The sequence below is a fragment of the Pseudorca crassidens genome, chromosome X (assembly GCF_039906515.1).
Source record: "Pseudorca crassidens isolate mPseCra1 chromosome X, mPseCra1.hap1, whole genome shotgun sequence".
NCBI lineage: Eukaryota > Metazoa > Chordata > Mammalia > Artiodactyla > Delphinidae > Pseudorca > Pseudorca crassidens.
In genome coordinates this window covers 113989021-114015092 of record NC_090317.1, presented here as the reverse complement: position 1 = coordinate 114015092, position 26072 = coordinate 113989021, and the positions used below count along the sequence as shown (strand labels likewise).

Sequence of the window (26072 nt, the reverse complement as noted above, 5' to 3'; positions counted from 1 at the left end):
AAGGAGATAGGGGCAGCTATCTATGCCCTGAAAGCTAGCACTAAGCAGCAGGATTTGAACTGGTGGCATTCTGACCTCATAGCCCATGTCCCTCCCACTACAGCACAAGATGTTGCCAAATCGTGGGAAAGATCACGGGCTCCAGGAGAATCAGGAATCAATTGTAGGGTTGTGTCTGGGCAGCTGGAAGATACTAACCACTCCATGCTTCCCTGCTGAATAAGAACTACCTTTGTGTAGCCCTCCAGAGTTTACAATATGCATGCACATCTATCACCTCACTGGCCCTCATCGTGCCTGTGAGACAGACTAAAATCCATTCACTCACAAGATTATTATAGTCATGTGTTTACTCCATAACTATTGAGTATATGTTTCAGGAACTAAGTAATGGAGATGTAGAAGTAGACCAAAGAGACAAACACTCCAGCATGGTAAAACATATTCTAGTGGGGACAGCAGAATAAAGAAACTAATACGTATATATTACATATAATGTAATGCCATATCATAGTTGGTACCATGAAAAACTTAAAACAAGCAAAGATGATGGTGATGACGAGGGATGCTATTTTTTAACTTGGGGGTGGAGTCAGGGAAGATGATTACATCTGAGCAGGGAAGTGAAGGAAGTAATGCTATCTGAAGGGAAGACATTCCAGGCAGACTCATGGCAAAGACAGGCAGTGTGACTAGGGCACGGTGAGATAGGAATCCGTAGAAAGTGCCAGGGGCAATGGATCATCTTGTTGGCTACAGTCAGGACTTGGGTTTTTGCTCTCAGCACGATGAGGAACGACTGGAGACTTTAGGGCAGGGAAGTGGCATGGTATGTGTTTTCCAAAGTTCATTCTTTATTTATCTCTAACTCATGTGGCCAGCAAGACCCAGAACAAGGACTCAAACTGAAGTCTTCTGACTCCTGATCCAGTGCTTTTCCCACTTAGGTTCACAGTTGTTCTCCAGACCTAGACGTCCTCGGTATCCTTTAATTTTGTCTGTCCCCTTGCATAGTTATTTGTGGTCTCCTGACCAAATCTTAAAAGGGTTGTTGGCAGTTCCCCAGGCATTCGGCTCCTTGGGACTTCTCTTTGCCTCTTAGCCAGTCAGCTTTAATATTCTTCCATTTCTGAGAGCATCCTGTTCTCTTAGTTACCTAGCAAAACTCATGACCCACAAACTTGCTCAAGCAGAGTTTAAGCTTGACCATGAAAGTCAAGTGAGGACAGCAGGATTCAAAAATAACCACTCTAATCAGAAAGTTTAACTTTACAGATTTCCAGGAGTCTTCATATCAAGGAATTTTTTTTTTTTTTTTGGTAATCAAGAGCAAGCCAAATTTTCTCCCAGACTACGGGAAAAAAGAGAGTATTGAACCTGTGGTTCATTGCATTCTGTCTCATCCAGACCAACGTGGAATCAGGCAAAAGTTGCAATGAGATATTGCAATTGCCTTTTCCTTCGTCATTACTATATTTTGTTTGGAAAATCGCAGATTTATTTCCTTCAAATCCAAAGCTGCGATGTCTTTTCAGTCAAGGCTGCAAAGACAAACAACCTGTTTGGGGAATTATAATGTGGGGCTTTTAGTGTCAGCACCCGCAAAACAGTGTTTACCCCCTGGTAAAGCAAGGAGAGAAACAGAAACATTCCACTCTCCCAGACCTGCACTGGCACTGCAGTACTGACAAAGGTAACCGTTTGGGTTTTTTGTCACTGGAGCAGGTCAGCATGACACCAGGCACCTGTGTGTAAAGGAAGCGTGTGGATAGTCACTTGTTTAGCTATATCCACAGCTTAAATTTGGTGTCCTCCGAACACGTTATGTTTCAAAGGCAGAATGATATTTCTGTCCACTTATTAAGGCATGACTAACTTGCTTTTGGCTGCACTACAAATGAATCACAGTAACAATCCCCAACTTGCGACTGATGTTCTGATGTAATACACTTCTATTAAAAGAAGAGGAAAGAGAGTGGGTGAGAGTGAGATCATGCAGAGACAGAACATAAAACCGAGGGAGCTAGCGTAATTGATGAACTGCAGACACCAGACCCATCCACTTCAAGGTGCTTTCTTGTGTCCTGGGTGAGGATACCTTGCCAGTCCGTTCCTACCCACTTACAGTGGCAGCATATAGACCCTGATCAAGGCCTGGAATTTGGAGGGGACTCGGTGAAGAAAACACTTCATTTGGGCATGAAAACCAGATATTCCTTGAAAGCATTTTAAAGCAATTTTGATTTAGCATCACTTTGAAGGTAATATTTGGGGGCAAATGATATAGGTTAGAAAGGCAAACCAATAAGCTCCCCTTTTAAACTGTTCCCATGTGCGCAGCTTATTTGGGAGTGGCAGAAGGAGGGGGCGGGAAGGTGAGATAAGGAAAGGAAGGCAGCTGATAAAGGTAGTGCCATCAGACTGATCCCCCCTGGGGACCCCCCACGTCCTCTGAGCCTCCGGCACAGCTGAGCTTGCTGGGGGACAGCGTGAGGTGTTAATTGCCCTGCCTTAATGGCCTTCCTGCCTTCTCTCTCCCCTTTTTCAACAAGAAACAAATACAAAAAGAGCTGGAAGGTATGGAAAAGCTCTTCTGAACCCACAGGTATTTTTCCTATGTCAATTACCACTCAGGAGCAGACACTTCCTTCCTCCCAGTTCCCTTCTGTACTCTCCTCTACAAGGTGCCCCTGCTGTCTTCTGAGGAAGATCTGAGTGTGCCAAGGAGAGGCAGAGAGGAAATTAGACTCTGGCCTGTCGTGACCAGCAGCCCACACTGGCTTTGTCCCAGGCTCTGGCAGAAGGGGATTATAAGAGCCAGTGCCTCCCCAGCACGGGAAATCACTCAGAGAAGGGAATCTTTTTTTTTTTTTTTCCAGTAAACCTATTTTCCCTATCCTGTGGTTTTCTTTCTGGGTTTCATCTACTATCAGATCTGTCACTGACCTAAAAAGAACTTCAATGTGTTGGAAAAGCATACTTCAAGCAGCTGTAATAAATCTCAAGTTGATATTTATGAAGTTAACTTTCTCTCACTGAGGATCTGGTTGTATACTTTGTGGGTGTCACTCATCTTCGAATCATGTCATGTTAGAACCAAATTGTCCGTGGAGATTAGCTAGACCAACCTCCTTTTTTTACTGAAAAATCTGAGACATGAAGAAGCAGAGTGACATTCCTAGGGTCTCCGACACTCCTACCTAAGCAGCAAAAGCCAGACTTGAAGTCAAAACTTCCTATTACTGGATTCCATTATGCCCCCCGGTCTTTTTTCTTGGTAAGGAGGTTTTAGAAGTTTCATTTGGCAACTAAAGAGGCTGGATGGAGAATAAGAAAATTCAGTAAGTTCAAAACCCATCCCCTTCATTACCTGTTAACATTGCCATGTTCCGTTGCTGCCTAAAGATGAAGTTTGGCTGTTTGGATTATTTCTGATCTCTCTTAATGGACCCCAGATCCCCAAATGTGGCCATCCCACAGTTCAGTCACATCAAGGCCGGTCATTTGAACCAGGTAGGCTGACAATTCTTCATTCTTCCCCAAAAGTTCTAAAGCTGCCCTGGTCTAGACTCGTTAGGCCTCAACTGCTCCAGCCATAAAACGGGAATCACGATTTAACCATGTCCATAGAGTCTTGTATTGAAGAAATTTTGAAAACTATATAGAGAGTGCTTAGCAGACGAGTTACTATTACTGTCATCATTCTTAGCCTGAAGGGTGATGAGAGAAAAGAATCTAACAATTTAAACAGTATGTTCAGAGCCCTAGAACGAATCTCAATTTAACATTCACTTTGGCCTCTTTGGCGGCAAATACAATAATAATAAACATATTGCGATCAAGACTGACACTGGATTAGGCTTTACTAGAGCGCTCGGCATTGTTAGAATAGCCCCTTTGTTTTGGACGTCAGATCTCTTATGTGATTTTCCATGTGTAAGTGTGAGCACCCTAAATTCAGGGAAATTATCCTATTTTGACAACACAGTAGATTTGATGAGTACTTATTCAATGTGTGTTGAGTGAATAATCCAAAATCTGTACATAGTTATAGAAACGTGGATTATATGCTGATTCACATGACAGATTCAGACTATATTAAGGGTCAGGACTATGACTTTATGTCATTTCCCTCTCCTTTTCTTTTCTGAGGGTCTCTAAATAATAAGCTTACAGGGATTGAGATTGTCCATTTCATGGACTGAGGTGTCTTGGTCACCATCTCACTATCATGCTATGATGTCTTCCTATCTTTCTTTCCCCCTTCTGCCCCTAAGAGCAAAGATTAAAGACAAAGATGAAGTCACTGTAAACTAACTTGTCATCATTTTCACATTGCTTTTCTTTTTCAGTGCAGAAATTTAAAGTGAGTATAAACCAAAAAAACAAAAGCATAGCTTTGATCTCTGGCTTCCATTTTCCCCTGTGAATATAATCTAAGATCACCTACTAATGCCTCTGCTGTCCTGAGTGGGGCTCCTTTAGGAAAGTAAATCAAGGCATTCTAAAAACCCTGTACAGGTAGATGTCCAAGTAGCACGTGTAGTGTGTCTGCCCGTGGCTCTGTGGACAGCCAAGAGTAGAATGTGTGTGTACCTGACGTGTAGGCATAAGAACCAAAGATCAGAACTGAGTAATCCCAAAAGCCCCAGGAGGGAGTCTCCATTCTCCTTTCCCAGACCTCTCATTATCCTCGCACCTCTTATCCCACAGTAGAATCCCAGTAGACTCCCCCTGCCAGGTGGGTGGCCTCAGCCAACGCCCCTTCTCTGGCTGCTTTTTCACCCAGCATCTCCCTGCCACTGAGAAGCAAGAGTGACACATGTTCTACCCACCTTCCCTTCGGAAATTCAAAGCAGGTGAATCTCACAGCAGTTCTGGTACTGAGAATTAAGAAACCTTCCCTCTCAAACTTCAGGAAGGTTCTTATTTTCCAAGCCTCCCTCCTATGAGCTGGTGGTACGGGGGTTAACAGCATGTCTGCTTTCTTTGGTCTGTGGTCCCAGGGGGTCCCAGCAGTAGATCGGCAGAGTTGGCAGATCACTAAATAGTTTACAACTCCCCACCCAGCGTGGCATGGTCGCCTTAGAGAATGGATGGAAAATATCCCCTTGCTATAACTGGGTTCAGCCCTGTGACTTAGCACCATCTTATTTGGCAATCTTTTTCTCTTGACATATTTAGTAATCACTCTAAGGGAGATTTATTAGACTGTTCATGGGAACAAACAATGCACTAAATATTACACATATGCATGCTTTCAATACCACTCCTTTTCTAGCCTATTCTGAAGCTTGCCCCCAAAGTCTTTCTTTTAACTCCCTCTTGTCTTTAAATTCCTCTTGGTTCTTCTCTCCTCCAAAGTAACTTTTCATATTTTGGAATTTTTTTTGTAGTTAGGAGTTCTTTTAATCAAAATTCACTGGGCCAAGCTTAGAGAAGAATGGATGAAAACACACTCTCAGTGTTTACGGGTTGGGGCCCGTGAGGAGACGTGAGGAAGGAGGACTTTGACAGCTGGTGCCCCTCAGACATTTTCAAAAAACATAGTATCCCACTCACCCTGGCACATGCATACACAGGAAAATGTCTCAGCAGATAATCCAGCTACAGCAGATTTAAGAGCAAATCTATCAGGGTCATGGAGACGCTCAGAAGGTTATGAGCTATAGTGGCGCTGCGACAGTACGGCAACTCCGGATACGAGGCTTTTATTCCCTTTAAGTGTGAAATGTTCTTCGTTCATCAGGTATGTAATAACGGCTAGCTCTGCTCTTGGGAGAGCCCTCTCAGTGCCAGGCATGGACCTAGATGTGCTCATTTGTTTAACACTCAGCTACATGTCCACTAATGGCCTCATTTCACAGAGAGAAGGCCGTATTTTCTCACCTTAGACTAGATTACACACGCTCCTACATGTCTGAACTTGAGCCCTTGTAATTTTTTAGAGGTGGGGCGGTGAAAGCACAAAACCAGGATTTAGTTGCTAGCAAGAACCTTCATCTAGCTTCTGGTATTGCCAACCTAGAGGCGTATGGTGAGGGGCTAGGAGCACAGGTTCTGGAACCAGACTGCCTGGTAGAGCCCAGCTCTGTGTGGCCTTGGGCAAGTGACTTGGCTTCTCTGTGTCTCAGCTTCCTCGTCTGTAAAATGAGGCTAGTATTTGTACCTACTTTAGAGTTTCTTGTAAGGATTAAATGACTTAATCCATATAAAGGGCCTAGAACTGTGCCTTGCACGTAGTAGGGGCTGTTAAATGAGCGTCTGTATTCCCATGTGCACTTGGATCACAGGCATACAGAACTCGGGCACAGCAAATGTGATTTAGGGCAAGGTGTGCGGAATAAATCCTACTGTGTTCCCTTAGCATGACTGCCATGTATCCCAGCCAAGCTCTGCAGTTACAGCTCCCTTCCCACAGAAGCAGAGAATACAAGGGCCCTCAAGGTGAACCGCTTGTCTTTTATGTCACAGAGTGACTACATTGAATGGGGAAATCATTTAGCTGCCCTACAAATCGGCAGCAAGGGATGGGCCTACAGGGGGCCTGTGCACTTGGAATTGCACCTTAGTTCACTTTTTACATTTTCAAGGGGAGACCTTATACTGGGGTGGACCAGTATACGATTTTCAGATATTTATAGACCAACTGAGTCACACATAAAGAACACACAACGTGTAGAAATAATGGTGGTGCTCCTCAAACTTTAGCTATATCAGAATCCCCCGAAGGGCTTGTGAAAACCCAGATTCCTAGGCCACACGCCAGAGACTGTGACTTACCAGGTCTGAGAATTTTCATTTCTGACAAGTTCAAATCTGTGTTTTACATCCTTACTACCCACTTCTTATGTAAGGTTATAACATTTAATTTGAACTCTTTAGCTTAGAGATGGCATGAGTGACCCCCTTTCCCCTCCCCCACAAAAAATAGAGACGTTTGAATCCACAGAGCTAATGTCACTTAGTACTGTCTTATTTTTGGTAATCAACACTGACTCTCATTTTTTCCCCATAGTTGCATGCTGCTGTGACCAGGATCCAGGTTCCAAGGCCTGGATTTAATTACACATTTGCTCACATATGTATCCTGAATAACGATAAGACTTGCATCGTGGACGACATAGTGCATGTCCTGGAGGAGCTAAAGAATGCTCGGGCCACCAACCGGACCAATTTTGCTATCACGTACCCGATCACTCACTTAAAGGACGGGAGGGCAGTTTACAACGGGCATCAGCTTGGAGGCGTCACCGTGCACAGCAAGGACCGAGTGAAATCCGCAGAGGCCGTCCAGCTCACCTACTACCTGCAGTCAATCAACAGTCTCAACGACATGGTGGCAGAGAGGTGGGAGTCCAGCTTCTGCGACACCGTCCGACTGTTCCAGAAATCTAACGGCAAAGTCAAAATGTACCCTTACACGTCCTCCTCACTGAGGGAAGATTTCCAGAAGACCAGCCGCGTATCAGAACGCTACCTGGTCACCAGCTTGATCCTGGTGGCCACCATGGCCATCCTCTGCTGCTCCATGCAGGACTGCGTCCGCAGCAAACCCTGGCTGGGCCTGCTCGGGCTGGTGACCATAAGCCTGGCCACTCTCACTGCGGCCGGGATCATCAATCTTACTGGTGGGAAATACAATTCCACCTTCCTGGGAGTCCCTTTCGTCATGCTAGGTAATTACTACCCTTTGTTTTTCTGTTTCCTCCTTCTGGTGGTGGTGACTGGGTTCCTAAAAGGCAAGGAGAAGCCGTCTAACAAGTTTGTTTCATTTATGGCTTCCTCCTCTTGCCCAGAAGCCCTGGGGCCAGTTCTATAAGGTGGTGTTGGGTCACAAGAGGCAGCCTTATCTGGTAAATGTGCCGGAAGTCCCAAGCCCTGGGTTCCAGGCCTGGTTCTCCATTGAGTAGCTGCACGGTGTTGAGCAGATATTAATCTCTGTGCTCCAGCGCCTTAGGCTGGGCTTCCCCAGAAGCAGACCCTGAGACAAGGATTTAGACACAAGTACTTTGAGACCCGAGCATGGGAGTGAGGACATGAAACGGGGAAGGAAGACGATTCGGGGTATGCTAATCAGCACAAGCTGTGGGCACCCGTGGCTTAGTCCCACTGGGGACCTCTGAGAGACCTCAGAGGTCTCCTTGAGGGGTGAGGAGGCTGAAAGCTGTGCAGTGTACCCAGAAACCCTATGTATGATTCATTGAGGGTTCTCCCCCGAGTCATTAACGCCCCAGCACTTCCCAGGGAAGACCAAGCACATTCCTGAAGCTGGAGAAATCCCTCAGGTTACCAGTATTTGGAGTAAGAAGACTTCCGTGAGCTCAAGAATGGGGAACGGGAGGGCACAGAGGTTGGGCGCGAACAGTGTCCACTGGCCTCGGTTTCCCTACCCGATGGACTGAGTGGATGCGAACATCACACAGAACGATATGGTAAACGTACGAGAACTCTGAAGCCAACAAGTGAGACATAAATAAGAAGGTAACTTTTTCCTGTCTTTGCTATGAACTCAGGAGAACGTTTTCAAATGATAGTGTGAGAATCCCACTATGTTCTCTCTTGGAGGCTGCAGGAACTTCCTGATAGAGATAATTGTCAACGTAAAGCTGTAGTGGTCATAACATAATGTCAGTTGCTCTGTCCATCTGATTTTGAAGGTGCCATGCCCAGCAAACCTGATGGCAGAGTTCTTGTGGGCCAAGGATTCAGTTAGCTTCCCCCTCTTCTTTGGCAACTTCTCATCAATCCCTTTAGCAAAATTAAAATGTCATTTGGAATCAGATGCTGACATGACAAATGAAGTGGCATTTCTCATTGGCTGAGGAAAAACTATGGTGGAGTTCATTAGTATGCCTTGTGTCCTGTTTGGGGGTAGTAGAAAAGAAAGGAATTTACTCGGGAAGTCTCAGCTGCATGATGGTTAAACGATAACGTGTGGGGCTGGCGGAGCCACAGAACTACGTGCGGCCTTCCATGCTCTGCGGCCTGTGGGAACTGAAACCCAGGCAATAAACACATACTAGCAGCCTTGGTGGAAAAGTGGGGCACTGTGCGGAGACCGAGCATGCTGCGCAATTACCAGATCGGTTTACTCATCACTGCCGAACTCAGCACAGGAGAGGCTGCCATACTTCCTCCGGAACTCAGTCTGTTGAGATGGCAGCATCACTTGCCTCTCTAAGATAACCCCAAGACGATGTGGGTCAGCTGTGGAATACAGGGCGGTTCCTTGAGGCGTGAGTAAGGACCGGTTAGGAGGAGCTTCCACGGAGGCCTGAGTCAAGATTTCAATTAAAATGTTCTGCTCATGATTAGTGAGATGCTTGGGGGGTTGTTTTGTTTGTTTGTTTGTTAGCTTTCCATTTTAAAAATAGTGTATTTTTTAATGTGATTGTTTTTGTGGGAGGAAGATAAATGGGGATAAGGGTTTATGGGAAACTGAAGGGAGACAGGTTCTTAAGGGGAAGAAAAAAGGATGTCAGGGATAGAAAAAGGACTATCATTCCTGGTTTTATGACACTCTTAAGTAGTTACCAGTGAGCTCAGAGAATGATACAATATTTAAAACTTCCTGAAAATGAACTGCATTCATAAAACAAAATTTCAATATTTAGAGGTCCTTAAAATTAATTTTTAAGTAAAACTAAACAGTAATATTCAAAACTTCTTCAAATTAATTTCACTATAAGTAAAATGAAATTAAATATTCAAAACTTCTTGTATTTTATTAAGTAAAATAAATTACAATATTTAAAATTCCTTAAAACTGATTTTTGTACTTTTTTAAGTTTTAAATATTGTAAGTAGAAGTCAACACAAAAAGGAATACAGCAGGTAGTGCTGGTGTGGGGAGGGATGTAAGAGATGGAAAGATGCTGTTAGCAAGGGAGACCCAGTATCAGTGAACTTCACATGAATTCAATTCAGAAAAATCTGGCATTTGTCGTGAAAGAGATCAAGCGCCACAGTGCCCCATACACCCTTGCTCGTAATTTGTGAGGAATGTTACATGCATTGATTTGATGGTAGTTTTCCCTGCTGACAGTCAGTAGGCAACCTTTCTGTACATTTTCAGCTCAAAGAGATCTCAAATTACTTAGTCACAACATGAAAGGAAGCTACGCATTTTAGTAGCTAAGGCCCATTTGCAATAAATACTTTGCATCACGTAACGGATGCTTAACATGCTCGTAAAGCCAACAGCGTCCGGATTTAGGATAGCTGCCCTTCCGTATTTCTCAGATAAACTCTTTGTTCTCAGATTTGATTGTAAAATGGAATATAAGCCAGAGCATGCTCATAAATGCTGCTGCATTCAGGACCAATGTTTAATTCTGGTTTTTTGATGACCAGTCCTAAAATGCCAATAAATATTTCAAATGACCAAGAAGAAATGCAGTGCAAAGCGTTTTGCACTATGAGTCAATAAACTTGTCCAGTTTCTAAACTAAGCAGATTTAAGCAAAACTTCTTGATTTTCTGTGATACTAATATACGATCAAATAAAACTTTTAAAAATATATGGCCTCCTTTAGAAGGAAAAGTATCTTAGAAAAAGTCTCTTTTTCCTTTCCAGACATTTCCTTGGCCGACAATAGGTCTATAATGTGATAAACAATTATAGGTTTAAAATTCAACAAACTAAACAGTCTCAGTGTGATGCCAGTCACATAAGGCCAGACCCAGCCAAATGCCAAAATGGCAGTAGATTTAGAATGGAAAATTTTAAGACCATGTGTGTCAAGCAGTATTAACCTGACAAAATTCCAGAATAGGAAAGAATTTGGATAAACTCTGAGAGTTCACCATAATGGGATGTGACTGTGTGTTTCTAGCCAAGACGGTACGTGACATCTCTGGCAATAAGAATATATCCTACACAGATGAATCATTTTGGCAATGATGTAAGCATAGATACATCAGGATTTAGAATGTTTTTAATCAGTGTCATGCATATTAGACAACCCCACTTCTGCCAAAACCCCTGTCCATATGAGTCAGATCAGTTTATTTAGAGCTGAAATTCTTAAAGGTCTACAGTATCATAAATGCTCATTGACATTTTTTAGTGGTTATAATTTGGAGAGGAGTTTATTTCATCCATGCCCCTTATGCATAACGTAATAGCCTTTCTTTCCAAACTATGTTAACACCAGGTATTGAGGTACCCGAACTGCCATTTGTAAACATCTCACACTCATCATGTTAATCCGTTATGGAATTTCCTTTAAAGGATGAGGATTTACAACGTTGCCCTGCAGTTGGGTATGATTTAAGAAATTGGCACAGGTTTTGCACATGCAAGCTCTCCTTACAGGCTTAATATTTCCACAGCTTTGCTGATCAGACACAAATCAGGAAAGGAATGGAATGCTGGAGAATATAGAAGGCAACAGAAGGAAGGTTTTCTTCCTTCTTCATCTGGCAGGTTTGGTGCCTCATGTACATTCTGTACAGCTAAAAGGGGAGAAGTAAAGTTGCGGTGAAAGATACTTGGGATATTACTTTCTATGTGGTAATCTAATTTATAAGGGTTGCTTTGCATTTATTAAGATACAAGAGACTCAGAGCCCAGATGAGACGAAAACTTTTCTTCAAGAAAAATATTCTTCAAGCCCTTTCACATGTTTGGGATTTTGAGACAGTCTAATGTCAGATCCAGGGTTCCCTCTTCCTTCTACATTATCCAGCCAGGCCACTCAAATTCAAGGATAGGAAAGGAAGAAAGGATGTGATTAAGTGTTAGGAGGAGGCTAATAGCAAGGATGTTTGGCTTCGTTCAGGTTTCTAAGATTATCTATATTTAGCAGAAACCAGAAGCTCAGGCTCAGTTCTATGAGAATTGGCTCTTATTTGCTGCCACCTAGAATCTGACGCAGTATACGGAGCTCAGGCTTATAAAGAGGTAAAAGTTCCTGTGCAAGAAATTTCGTTCTAATGGAGAAATCGGAACTCTTAATTATCTTGGCTCTAAACTTAAGCAAACCTGCAAAGTTTTGCTTTCCTGATGAGTATTCTGGTATATTTCTAAAGTCATGAGAAATGTGGGAGGGAAAAATCAGCCAGGTAATAATAAAATACAAAATTGTCAATATTCAACCATTTTTCACCTACAAAATTGGTACCAATATCTGACCATTTTTGAACGACAAAAGTGGTCATTTCCTATGGCTCAACCTACTACGTTATCGTAGAAGTCCATTATTTGCAACAATAGAACAATCTACATGATGGAGTAGAAGTATGCTAGAATGCTGTGGAAATACTCTGCTTAGATATAAATCACTAAAAGGTTCAGTAGTTTCTAGAAAAATAATTGATTCATAGGGGTTTTGTTGTTCCCACTGTTGTTTACATCTGATTTGAAATAAGAGAGTAATTTTTCAAAGTTTTTTCCTGAATAGCTTTTTTCTAATGACCTGTGCTCATTGTGGGACTAATTTACAAGGCTACTGTGTAATCAAGTTTTGTGGCTAGTTACCGGCTTTTTATTCTTATGCTCCACCACTCCTTACAGTAAGGGGTGGGTGGGGAAAAATAGGTTTGAGGGGATGGATCAAACACGTTTTATTGTTCTATCCTTAACCATAAAGGAAGACAAGAACGGGACTAGGGGCACAGTCCGGGAGGGCAGAGCCCAGTTAGGCAGAGGAATGCAAGGGTGCTTCATCTCTGACCCAGGTCTCTTGGGTATCCTCTGGGTGGTCTAGCCAACTAGTCTAGGGAATAGGAGAGTGGCCAATTCCATGAAGGTCTGGCAGCTGGAAGCAACAGCTGGAAGGACATTGAGCTGGTTAAAAAAAAAAAAAGACCATGAGGAGAGACACCTAGTTTGTTGCTGCATTTGGATTAGCATCTCAGAAAGTCACTGCTGGGCCCGGCAGTGTTGCCCACATGGGTCTACAGTAGCTCACAACGCAAGCAGATTCGTGGTCATTGTCAAGGATACCCGCATTTCACCTAGGCTACTTCACCAGCCAAGAACCAAAGTGTAGATGGAACCTAAGGGAGGGATTCTAGCCCCTTCTCTGCACTGACTGGTGTAGCAGCACTAACATTTCTCTTCCTCACCAGTAAAATAAATTTCATATCAACTTACTAGTCATCTTGTGTGTGTGTGTATGCATGTGTGTGTGTGTGTGGGTACATGTGTGTGTGTCTCTGTGTAATCTGGGTGCATAATACATATTATATATCACATTACCTATATCATATGTAATATGATATATCATGCAGTAAGTTCATGTTTATATACATTTTTATGTGTTTATAACCTTACATATATTGTTTAAATGTCTGAATAGAAATACTATATATTTCTCTCTATATTACATAGTATATATTCACACATTTTATATGTAAATATATAAAATGTGTTTGAATAAGATATGCCACATATACATATATTTATATATTACATATGTCTTCTATATGAAGAGATATTACACAATGACCATAGCATATATTATGGGCCACAGTTGTACACACTGATTTTATATAGTGCATGCGCGCGTGTATACACACACACAGAGTATGTAAATACTTTATCTTAAAACAAGGAAGAGCTATTAGCCAATTCATTTCTTGGACTCTTATTTGCACCTCTCAAATGAAGGAAAATCATTTCTCAGATTAAAACCCAATGCTGTGATTAGAATTACCAAAATGTGACAAGCCTCTGGTAGAAAGAGTAAGATGTGTATATTCGCCCTGATGTGAGCATCTGTCTTAACTTAAACAGAGTACACCTTTACTCTCACTCTTAACTGTCAGACAAAACAGGCTGTGATAAACCAAACAGTTCAGCGTAGAAAGTAAATGTTCGTAACAGGCAAAGTGTAAATGCAACCCAATTAATGAACTTCTCCCTTAAAACAGATGTTACTCAGGCCAGACGTATATACACTTTAAATTTCTTCTCAGAAAAACAAAAATCATGAATTTATGTGGATGTCATGGAAGGAAAAGCTTTCTATAAACATGAGCTACTTAGTGAAACTTGTCTAAGAATAAAATATGTTTTAAGCAGATTTTTCTCATGCATTCATTACACTCCATGGATTTTCTAGAAGAATGTAGTGATTTTATTTCCATATATGAAATCTGGCACTGGCCAGGCATGCTATCAACGGCTTCAGTGTCTCCTGATATTAAATGTTTTCCCATTGAAACTGGAAGCCATCTCATTTTACCTCCTCCATCTTCTTAGTTATTCCTTACTTTTAAGAACTCAGGATGAGGAAATCCTGCTAGGATTAAAGGATTAAAATGTGAGGAGCACCCAGAGGCATCAGCCTCCGCGCTGTGGTTCTGTGTGCTGGGGAAGGCAGGAGAATCTGGGCCTGAAGAAACATCTGCCTTACAAAGTCCAAATGTACAAAGTAGATCGATTTGCCTGTGATATTCATTGGCCAAAAAAATAAACAAACAAATCACCCAGACTGCCTCTGATAGCAAAACCATTAAATACGTATAAAATATAAGTGACTTTATGAACAACTTTCCGGAAGTGTATCTACTGGGTAAAGTTAGGTTAACTCTCAACTATTCACTTGTCGATTCCTGCGTCGGTAGGTTGTAAACAATCCCAAAGGCTTTGGTCAGGTCCCAGAAAGGAGTCTGGGTGAGAGTGAGATTTAATCTGTGAGTATTCCTGACACTCACCCCAAGTGACTGGAGGATTTTCCACCATTAGTGTTATTTATCATCTGTGCTGCCTTGTCTCTTCATTGCCTCCAAAGCCTGCAAGTTAACTGCACAGAAAGATAGAAAATTCTTTGGAAAAGAAGAAAAATGATTAGCCTAAATCCTTCGGTATTTGACTTTACTAGATGAAAATCCCAAAGACTACTGCTAATAAAATTTAAATTGCACTCCTGGTATAAACTGTATCTGAACACTGGTGAAGAGCTCTACTGTCCTTATCCCAGGGCCTGGCTAAAAGCCTGCGCTGCCACAGAGCATTCACTCATGAATAATCAGAACTTGGACCTGTGTGTGTGTCTTGACACACTGATAGGCATGTGTTCCTATGCACGTAACTATACAGACATGGGATGAACCAAAACAAACATCTTGAATGTGCTTTTCAAAGACTAAGTGAATACTTTAAAAGCTTCTTTATCTTCAGAATTTGATAGAATCAGTATGTATTGTTTAGCAGTTCCCTCTGGCAATTCATCAGCCTTAACCACTGTGGCTGTAAGAGAGGGAGCGCGCTAGGATGCTGGTCAGTTCCTGGCAGGCTCACTACCACGCAGCAGTCTTTGACTTCCAGGTCTCAGGCTGCCCCAGGTCTTGGACCTGCCCCTTGGATGATGAGCCCAGGCTCCCATTACGTGCAGGGCTTCTGGTCACCAAGGGCTAAATCTATTTGTTGACACTAAAGAAAGGAGGCAGCTGCTGAGAGAGGAAAGTGAAGAGGAACAGAATGTACCAAAATCTTTCTTCCCTGCCTTTCCTTGGTTTTCATTGGCCCAGTTTCTGAAATGGATGTAAAAACAAAGACCTGGGCTGGCTGGAGGAAAAACTGGGAAGGAGTTAGTCTCTGTGAGATCCTCCTTACCTATGATTTCCTCTGCACTCCCTCCCCATCTCCGTTCTCTGTCCCATTCCCCAGACCAAAGGGAAGCTGCTTCAGTAGACACACTATTCCAGAGGGGGCTGCATTTAAAAGAATACCCTTGAAGGCCAAACCACAGGGAATTCAGTTGTGATGATGGGCAGAGCAGACATTCTTGGGGGGCAGAGCATTCCTCACGTCCTACGGCTCTTGGAACATGTCTCCCCTTGAGTCCAGGCCAGAAAATAGGGGCTCCACAGTTCCGCTTTCCATTAGGGTAATAGACCAACCTCTTCAACATAAATACCCAGCTGTGAATCAGGTCTGGTGCCAGCTAGGCAGTCCAGGCTATTCATCCCTGGGAGGCGCCCGCAGCTATGTTGGCACTCATCTCTCCCTTGACTGACTGAGCTTCAGTAAGGAGGCCCAGTTATGGTGTTAGCGGTTGTCCCTGAAATCCAAAGAGCTCTTTGAAGACAGTGCACAACTGCCATCTGGAGTTTAGGGTGTAGGCATCTGCTAGAGGGGTGTGGCTTGAGAATCAAGAATCTAGCCTATCAGGAATGAAGGTGGGGGCCTTTGCAGGCCAGGCCACCAATGACTAGCAACGAACGCTGAGTGATCAGGTAAAACAGATTCTTGCTCAGGGCTTCCTCTTCTGGCCTCTGTATCTGTATGCACACCCCTGTAGCAAGAGGAATGAAGGAGAAGCATAAGCCCCTATGAATAAAACCAGAATCCTCTGGAACTGCCCCCAGAACCAAGAACGTGTGATGTGCAAAAAGAGTCAGGACTCAATAAAAATGATCAAACCACAGAAGGATAAGGCATTTAAAATGCAGCAACAGATCTCAAGAGACAGGCGAACAGCTTACGTCCACCTCTCCTTGAGTTTGATTATTTTCATTCTGGACCCTCAAATGCCTTATTCTTTTCACCTAATAGCTCTGTTAACTCAAAGTCCTTTCCTCGATTAGCTTCTAAGATCACCCAACAGCAAGGTAAGAAAAGGATTCTTACTGTATTTTCCAACAAGAGTCAGGGTCAGATAATATCATTAGAAAACATCACACCAATTGTAAAAAAGGACTGCAAAACAGATTTAATTCAAATCCTACTATATGAGTAATTCTAATTCTGCTCTCTGCATCTTTATTTTCTTACCATATTTAATGACTCAGTACCAAAGCCCTGTTTTAAAACTTTTTTTTTCTTTCTAGCAAGAAAACACATAAAATTCCATTTGCCATTTTCAGTGAAACTCTAAAGTGTGTTTTGCCCACCAGAACTTATTCTACATGGCCCCAGACGAAATGGTCAGTATTGTTTCCCCAGGATGCAGATGCCTCGGAAGTACTTTTTTTACCCTCATTTCAAGGGATCAGTTATTTTTTTATTTTATTTTATTTTCGCGGTATGCGGGCCTCTCACTGTTGTGGCCTCTCCCGTTGTGGAGCACAGGCTCCGGACGCGCAGGCTCAGCGGCCATGGCTCACGGGCCCAGCCGCTCCGTGGCATGTGGGATCCTCCCGGACCGGGGCACGAACCCGTGTCCCCTGCATCGGCAGGCGGACTCTCAACCACTGCGCCACCAGGAAAGCCCGGGATCAGTTATTTTAATCAACGATCAGCTGGTCCTTCCTGAGAACACAGTGGCAACAAACTCAATAAATAGTTTGCCCTGGTAAGACTAGACATTAACTATCTAAAACATAATTAACAACAGTATGCCAGTCAACGAGTGCACTTTTTACTTCATGTCTGGGGAGTTTAGGTGCCTCCAATTGAATAGGGGCCACGGTGCTAGTTATCAAATTGACAGTCTTGACCTGACCTCTAAAAGTGGCTGTAAAGCAGTGCCTAGTAAATTAAGATAGATGCCAAATCTATATCGTGACTATGAAATGGGCATTCGGGTTTGAGGCCAAGACTTCACAATACATATATAAATACCAGCCTGGGCACGAGGGAAGACAAGCGCTCAATGACTGAACACAAGGTAACAGTGACTCACTTTACTCAGTATTATGATTGGCTGGAGATTTTAAATTCATTTTTAAAAACCAGACTATTGTACCACAGGGTAAAGATTTTTTTCTCCTCAGTAATGGGATTGACTATGCCAAGGTGTAGAAGCAGAAAATGAGATCTGCCGATCTCAGTGCCAAGACAGGGGTGATAGAAAGCCACAACAGGTCACTTTGTGGGTCTTTTCGATGTTGCAGCGGCCTGGAAACCTGGGGAGGCCCGTCCAGGAAATGTCTGGCTCCAACTAGGAAAGATGGGAGAAGTTCAACTAGATCTGGTTTTAGGCAGTAGAATAAAGTCAAAACGGGCACTTACTGTACCTGTGCTGTTCCAAGGTTACTGGAATACTAACCAAGGAGCCAAAGGCACTAAGTAGTTCAGGAGAGAGGTTACTGGTCTGGCCCGGTCCCTCAGAGGCCACTGCCAAAGAGTGCAGAGAAGCCAGCAGAGTCACCGCCTGCTTGAGACGCCATCCATAAACAACCAAAACGGGTCAGACATCCCTGAAGACAAGAGACACGCCACAAACTTGCAACCTGAATTTTCATTTTTATCCACTGAGTTCATATGAATCTTGTTCCTTCTTCCATCCTTCCTGTTCACTGAAACTTGTCCCTACTTATTTTGCTTCCCTCTGTTTCGCAGATTTATTGCTTCCTGCATTGATATTTGGGGAAGAAGCAAAAAGAGGCTGTGATTTAGGTTCCTGTGAAGGCTCAGATTAAATACAGTGCTTCTTTCTCCCTAAAGCCTTCTACTTGGCCAAACTTAAATGAGGTGATGAGCCGTTAACTCAGAACCCTCTGCCCACCGCCTTAGTCTGTGCTGACCTCCAGCCAGACTTGTGGGGATGACAAGCAAAATGACGAGTGGCCAGGCATCCCCTCTGGAGTGTTCCACCAACCAAGGCAAACAAATACTCCGCAAACTGCACCAACAACCCTAAACTATCAATGTGCATAATCCCCAAAAGACACAGGCACACGTCTACTCAGATTTTTATAGGCAAAAGTCCACCCAGCTTTCTTGAGCCACAAGGAAGCCATGAAGATCTCAGCTCCTCTATCTTCCCTCTATCCCTTAACATTTATGATTCACTAAAACACGAGTTTCTCTCTCCACAGGAGAAATCAGTGACATTTACTGTCACCTGTCACCCCTAGGACGGGTTATATTTCCTTTGACCCAGTAGTTCCCCAGGACCAAGGTGTTTCCCCTCTTTAGAGAGATTAGCCTTTAAAATTTTTGATCTGGTCTTTTTCTGCCCCCTCAGGTCATGGATTATATGGGACTTTTGAAATGTTATCCTCCTGGAGGAAAACTAGAGAAGACCAACACGTTAAAGAGAGAACTGCAGCAGTCTATGCAGACTCCATGCTCTCCTTTTCTCTCACCACTGCCATGTACCTGGTCACCTTTGGCATAGGGGCCAGCCCTTTCACGAACATTGAGGCAGCCAGGATTTTCTGCTGCAATTCCTGTATCGCAATCTTCTTCAACTACCTCTATGTACTCTCGTTTTATGGTTCCAGCCTGGTATTCACTGGCTACATAGAAAACAATTACCAGCATAGTATCTTCTGTAGGAAAGTCCCAAAGCCCGAGGCATTGCAGGAGAAGCCCGCATGGTACAGGTTTCTCCTGACGGCCAGGTTCAGCGAGGACACAACTGACGGCGAGGAAGCGAACACTTACGAGAGTCACCTATTGGTATGTTTCCTCAAACGCTATTACTGTGACTGGATAACCAACACCTATGTCAAGCCTTTTGTAGTTCTCTTTTACCTTATTTATATTTCCTTTGCCTTAATGGGCTATCTGCAGGTCAGTGAAGGGTCAGACCTTAGTAACATCGTAGCAACGGCGACACAAACCATTGAGTACACTACTGCCCAGCAAAAGTACTTTAGCAACTACAGTCCGGTGATTGGGTTTTACATATACGAGTCTATAGAATACTGGAACACTAGTGTCCAAGAAGACGTGCTAGAATACACCAAGGGGTTTGTGCGAATATCCTGGTTTGAGAGCTATTTAAATTACCTTCGGAAACTCAACGTGACCACTGGCTTGCCTAAGAAAAATTTCACAGACATGTTGAGAAATTCCTTCCTGAAAGCCCCCCAATTTTCACATTTTCAAGAGGACATCATCTTCTCTAAAAAGTACAATGATGAGGTTGATGTAGTGGCCTCCAGAATGTTTTTGGTGGCCAAGACCATGGAAACGAACAGAGAAGAACTCTATGATCTCCTGGAGACCCTGAGGAGACTTTCTGTCACCTCCAAGGTGAAGTTCATCGTCTTCAATCCGTCCTTCGTGTACATGGATCGATACGCCTCCTCTCTGGGAGCCCCCCTGCACAACTCCTGCATCAGTGCTTTGTTCCTGCTCTTCTTCTCGGCATTCCTGGTGGCAGATTCTCTGATTAATGTCTGGCTCACTCTAACGGTTGTGTCCGTGGAGTTTGGAGTTATAGGTTTCATGACATTATGGAAAGTAGAACTGGACTGCATCTCTGTGCTATGCTTAATTTACGGAATTAACTACACAATCGACAACTGTGCTCCACTATTATCCACCTTTGTTCTGGGCAAGGATTTCACAAGAACGAAGTGGGTAAAAAATGCCCTGGAAGTGCATGGGGTAGCTATTTTACAGAGTTACCTCTGCTATCTTGTTGGTCTGATTCCTCTTGCAGCTGTGCCTTCAAATCTGACCTGTACACTGTTCAGGTGCTTGTTTTTAATAGCATTTGTCACCTTCTTTCACTGCTTTGCCATTTTACCTGTGATACTGACTTTCCTGCCACCCTCTAAGAAAAAAAGGAAAGAGAAGAAAAATCCTGAAAATCGGGAGGAAATTGAGTGTGTAGAAATGGTGGATATCGATAGTACCAGAGTGGTTGACCAAATTACAACAGTGTGATAGCGTCTGCTTGTTATATTTTCACCCTAGGTCTTATCAAGAGCAAAGGGATGATGTTAATGGAAACAAATTGAAAGTTGTTCTTTGGTTTTTAAGAATAAGAAATAGGCATCGCCAAAAAAAAGTAAAGGACAAGGTGGGGAAATGGGCATTGCATATCTTCAATCTTTAAAACGAAAGGTTGTCATCAGAGAAAATTTACACACACACACACACACACACACACACCCTAGGAGACTCATAGTCTCTTAAACTAAGATCAAATAAGCAAAAGCTTATTAGCAAGCAGAATCCTCTTTTACTCACACTGCAGATGTTGCTGGTATTGTGACAAAAACCTCCTGATTGAAAGGTCAGCTGCCAAGGCAGAAATAGCTTCGAGCGTCGCTCAAACAGTAAAGCTTCCAGAACTTCTGCAGAGCGGCAGCTCCAAGCAGCGTCTGTGGTTTAAGGTCTAAGGTCTTTGCCGTCTCATCTATCCCCCCAACACCCCAAGGGGATGTTTGTGAAAGTTCTGGCCACCAAAAGCAAGCCAGAACCTCAGAAACAGACACATGGCGGAATGGCCATCACCCATGGACTGAAACTGAGTCACCTCTAAACTCACCCGGGTGAGGCAGTTTTGTTGTCCAGAATGAATTTATCATACGCCCCACCCACCCACCATCAATATACTTTTAACATCAGTATGGTTTGGTTAATATACCTTTAAACCAATGACAGCTCCAGCAATGCAGAGTTAAGGCAATTCTATTTTGGTATATCTCGTTGCTTGTCACCAAATGGATCTGCTTCATTACTTACAGCTCTTGGCAAGAGGCTCTGAGTACCCAAAACCACAGAGCCAAACCGAAATACCTGGCATGATGAAGGAAAAGCAGGTGTCTACTTGAACCCAGAGATAGTATTTCCATTTTGACAAAAAAAAAAAAAAAAAAAAAAAAGGCCAGCTGGTACAGCTGTTTGCGGTTTGGCCCTACATGCATTTTTTTTTTTTTGCATGGATGCCCAGAAATAACATCTGCCCACACATAGCTGAGGAAGGAGAAATGAACACTGACATGGTTATCTGCCACAGCTTCCCACTTGTAGTGCCAGTCTGCCTTTGCTCAGGAGACATGCTTGCTCAGAGATACAGAGAAGAAAAGTCCTGAAACTTTGTTAAGTCCTGAAACTGAGAACTTCAGGCAGACATAAAGGGCTGAAAGTGAGATAAATGGAAATGACTGGAAGATGTAATCACCACCATAAATCTATCAACGATGACAGTCAAGCTTTCCTGCTAACCTGGCTGCACTTTCATCTTCCTGGTCCCCACGCCCCCCCACCTTCGTTGGTACCCCTCTACTTCCTTGCACGGCCCTTCTGTACATTATCGAGCCTAGATGTTTATACTGTTGACTTGCAGTATCTACAGGATCTAAACAGAAATGGTTTGATCTGAAGAGGCTGTGTATGTTGCCCCCGACCCCTGCATTTCTTTAAGTCTATAAAAATGAAGCTAAAACCTGGTCACACTTGAGGTAAATGTCTACAGTACTTTTCCCTTTTAGAGACGTAGCTTATTTAGACATCTGTAGTGGTAAGCATTTCCCCAAAGCACCTTACCTTTCCGGACCTTAGCGGATGTACTGTGCAACTTCCCCATCCCCTGCAGCGGAGGAAACTGAGACCTAGGAGAATAAAGTGACTCACCCAGGGTCACACCACTGGAGGGTTTCCATCATTTTAGCATGCCTAAGACAGGGCAGGCCAATTTTAGATCTTCTCATAAGAGGGCTACTACTCCCTTCAAAGTACATTTCCAAGGAAGAAACATAGGACTTATTGGCCATAAGGCAGACTTTTTTTTAATGTCTGGGTAATGTTTGGGATTTAGGTTTACCATTGTCTTTCCAGACAGCAAAAATTCCCAAATGATTCAGATGTAACTACACCAAGTGCAAACCTGTGCTTTCTATTTCATGTACTGTTGTTCACACAGTTCTAAATATATGTGCAGGGGATCATAGCTAGTGCATTACACACTTGTTCAAGCTCTCCTGCAAACACACTAAGTGATCATACCAATGTGTTATGCACTCAACTAGAAGATAATGAGCTTTAATCTAAGGACAAATGCAATCCTCGAAAAAGGGCAAGTTCGCATAATAGATCTGCGATCAATTCTCTCTCCAAGGGGCCTGCAACTAGGCTATCATTGATAAAACACAGCTGAAGAGGGGATTGGTTTTATTCTTAAATCATATGTTGCTAAATCATTTTCTGAAGAGCGTGTTCTAAATCAGCCATTGATTTAGTGCCAGCCACGTGGAGCACCTTGGGTTACAGTGACTCCACAAAACTGATACAACACATACCAATTAAGCAGATTTTGTTGAGAATTTAACCATTCAGTTTGGTCAACCAGAATGACTTATGTGGAACTTTATTTTATGACAGATAGTAGTTTCCCCTCTTGATTGGGTCTCTGCACACCTTGGGATATTGTATTTTTAAATGAAGGGCATTTTCAAACTTGTCAACTTCTCTTTTCAGCACTTGAAATCTAAGCTTATGGAATTCTGACTGTGGAATGAATGAATTATTTTGGGGGGAGTCTGCATGCCAAGATTGACTACTTATTATTTATTGTTAGATCATTATTACTTATTTGTTAATATTCATTATTAATAATTGCTCTGATAGCATTGGTTTAGCCCCACCATGGAGAAGACATTTTGAAAATAGGTCAGAATCACATCCCCCCAAAATTTAAGTCTTTACTTCATGAAGTTTTACTTTTTCAATTGCTATAAAGAGGGAAGGAACAATCCTAGCAAACACTTGCAAAAGTTTTATTTTTCAATTAATTCCAACCAAGACATTAATGTCCACTTTACCAAAGAAACTTATTTGGTTGGTTTTGAGTTGGTATTTATTGTTTGTTTACCAAAGAAAATATTCCATTCATCAAAAATATTTCCCCTGCTCAACTAAAAAAAAAAAAAAACTGTGATATTGGGCTTTCTTGGCCATTCATAAAGAAAAAAAGAAAAGTCAGGGTAAGGGTGATATTCTCTCATTGAGTTAAACTCAACAGAAGATGTAAATTCACAAGAAGCTTGGGGTTTGCAAGAAAGAAAATGACACTTGAAATAGGGCATTATTGTTAAGTCCTATAGCAATGGCCCAATGAATAGCATGAGGGCTCCTCGGGCTAAAAGGAGCATATTTGTTGCACAGAAAAAATAAGATAATCGCTGATGAAACTCCTTCGCCATTGTTCCAGCTCATAAGCTTTGTTTGGGGTTTGGGGGGGTTTTAGGTTTGGGGGTTTTGCTTTGCTTTGGTTTGTGACATTTGTTTGTGTTTGCTCCTACCTTTTCTACCATTTCTACCCCCTCAATTTTCAGGCAAAAGTGAGCTAATCAGATGCCATCCTCCATGGCTACAGTTATTTGTGCAATATGCTGCTCTGAACAAGGCCCTTGATAACCCTTTTATTTTAACCAACCACCACCCAATTGTTCTAAGTGGCATTCTGGGACCATGACATCACTTTCCTCCAGCCCCAGCAATGGAGCGTGGCTGTGTCTATCTCAAGAACGAGTGGGCTGGGCAGCCGCCCTGGGGGTGTGGCATGAGTCAGAGCCTCTTGGACACAAATGATATCCTCCTTATAATGGCTTTTTATTCCTTCAGATCCTATTAAAGTAGCCCTGCAGCTTATAGTAGTGTTTGATCTCTGTGAATCTCTGTTTTCTCATCTGTAAAATGGCGATAATAACAGTAACTATCTTTCAATTCAGCAAATACTTACTGAGTGCCTAATATCACCCAGATACTGTTCTAGAGACTGGGGACAGCAGTAAACAAATCACATAAAAAAAAAATCTGCCCTCGAGAGCCTACATTTGAGTGATATTGTGGGTTTACTGTAAGGATTAACATGAGAAGATGTTCAGAGAGCACTCGTGGCAAGGCCTGGCATAGAGAAGGAACTCAAGACATTATTATTTGTAATTTGTCCATCCCACACAGTAGCACTAGAGCTCAGGATGGAAAGCTACAGAGAAGCAGATCTGTGCAGATCAGAGCCCAGGATTAGGGCTATGTAAAAACGCAGTTGTCCTGGTCATTTTAAGACATTCAAAATTTGGCTGGATCATCACTTAGTGGAGTGAGTGTGAAGGTGGCACAAGCCCTAGATGGTGGAGTTGGATTGTAATCCTTGAAAGAAAGGGATTACAGGTAGTTGGGAATGGAGTGGGGAGGGGAGGGCGCTTATTTCATCACTATGCCCGGCTTGTCTGAAGACATTTGAACATTCCTTCGGGGTAATTTGCTTTTAAGTCTGTGCTACATAAAAAGCACCAGGTATTTAAAGACAAAGTTCCTATTTTTTAAAGCATGGTAAATCTGCAACACGAAGGAAAATATTAAATTAGTACTACCAGATTCTCTGGCAAAGAACTGAGAATGGCTTCAGCCAACACATTGCAGAGTACCTCCCCGTGGTGGTTACAACTGTTTATTTCTGTTTCATGCCAGTCCAGGAGAAAGCAAAGAGGAAAGTGAATGAGCTAAAATCCATTCACCTGAATAGGCAGTGTCAGGCTGTCCTCCCCAGCCCGCCTCTCACCTGCCCCCCTTCTGCCCAGGTGATGTGTTTGAAGTCCTCTGATATCTGTGAGGGCACCATGCAAGGAAGAGGAAGCGAGGTGAGCAGACAGCTATGGCCTGTGTGTCAATTTTCAGGTTAGATTAAAATGAGCACGGCAAAGGTTTGGAGGAGCCGACCCGGGGAAAGAAGGTTTCTTTTCAAAGTACAAAGAAAGCAACGTCTACCAAGGAGGCGACCCACAGAGGGCCCTTGGTGGAAGGAATGCTGTTCCTGTGGGACACGCCAGCCTCTTCCCCCTCCAGAATGTTGACACCAGATGAACCGTTGGATAGAATTAAGCTTACCCTTCTGTTTTTCACTTAGGAAAATGGAAACCTGCAGAAGTGAAATTACACGCACAGAGCCAGTTAGAAGCAGATACAGGACTATGATTGAAGTCTCCTAGCTCCTAGCCTCAGTCCTTTCTCCATTCTGCCACTTTACTGCCAAATTCTATGTGTCTAAATCACAGGCTCTTAACCTGGGGGCCATGAATGAGTTGGTGGGAGGGCGGGACTCTGAACTCCTTAGAATTGAATTATACACAAAAATGCGTCTATAGGTTCCATATGTGCATTTTCCTAAAGAGAGTTCATAGTTGTCATCAGGTTTCCAAAGAGGTCTGCGACCCCAAAAGGGTGAAGAACAACTGTCCTCAATTAATAAAGACCTCACTGGGAGTGTGATCCTAGTGTCCTCATTTTGGCTAAAGGGCAATCAACAATTTCTCAACCATCTTTTCTCCAAGGAGCCAAAACTGCTTCTAGGTACTGGTCTCTTCATGCCCAGCCAAGTGCCTACTACTCTTCCTTTATTCCTCATTCACTCATTTATTTAATCTGCAAACGTGTTTTCATTGTCCAATCTATGTTCTAGCACCAGTTAAACACACTCTCCAGGGCGAGA

The 26072-nt window shown here is 43.0% G+C and overlaps 1 protein-coding gene across 1 annotated transcript in view; it reads left to right on the top strand.

Moving 5' to 3' along the window:
• Window positions 1-25852, top strand: part of PTCHD1 (patched domain containing 1) — a 55576-nt gene extending 29724 nt beyond the window's left edge. The window contains exons 2-3 of the mRNA XM_067724654.1: window positions 7019-7679; window positions 18867-25852. Of these exons, the coding sequence (XP_067580755.1) occupies window positions 7019-7679; window positions 18867-20521 (2316 nt within the window). The 3' untranslated portion in view covers window positions 20522-25852. The remainder of the gene's footprint in view (window positions 1-7018; window positions 7680-18866) is intronic.
• The last annotated feature ends 220 nt before the right edge of the window (window positions 25853-26072 follow it).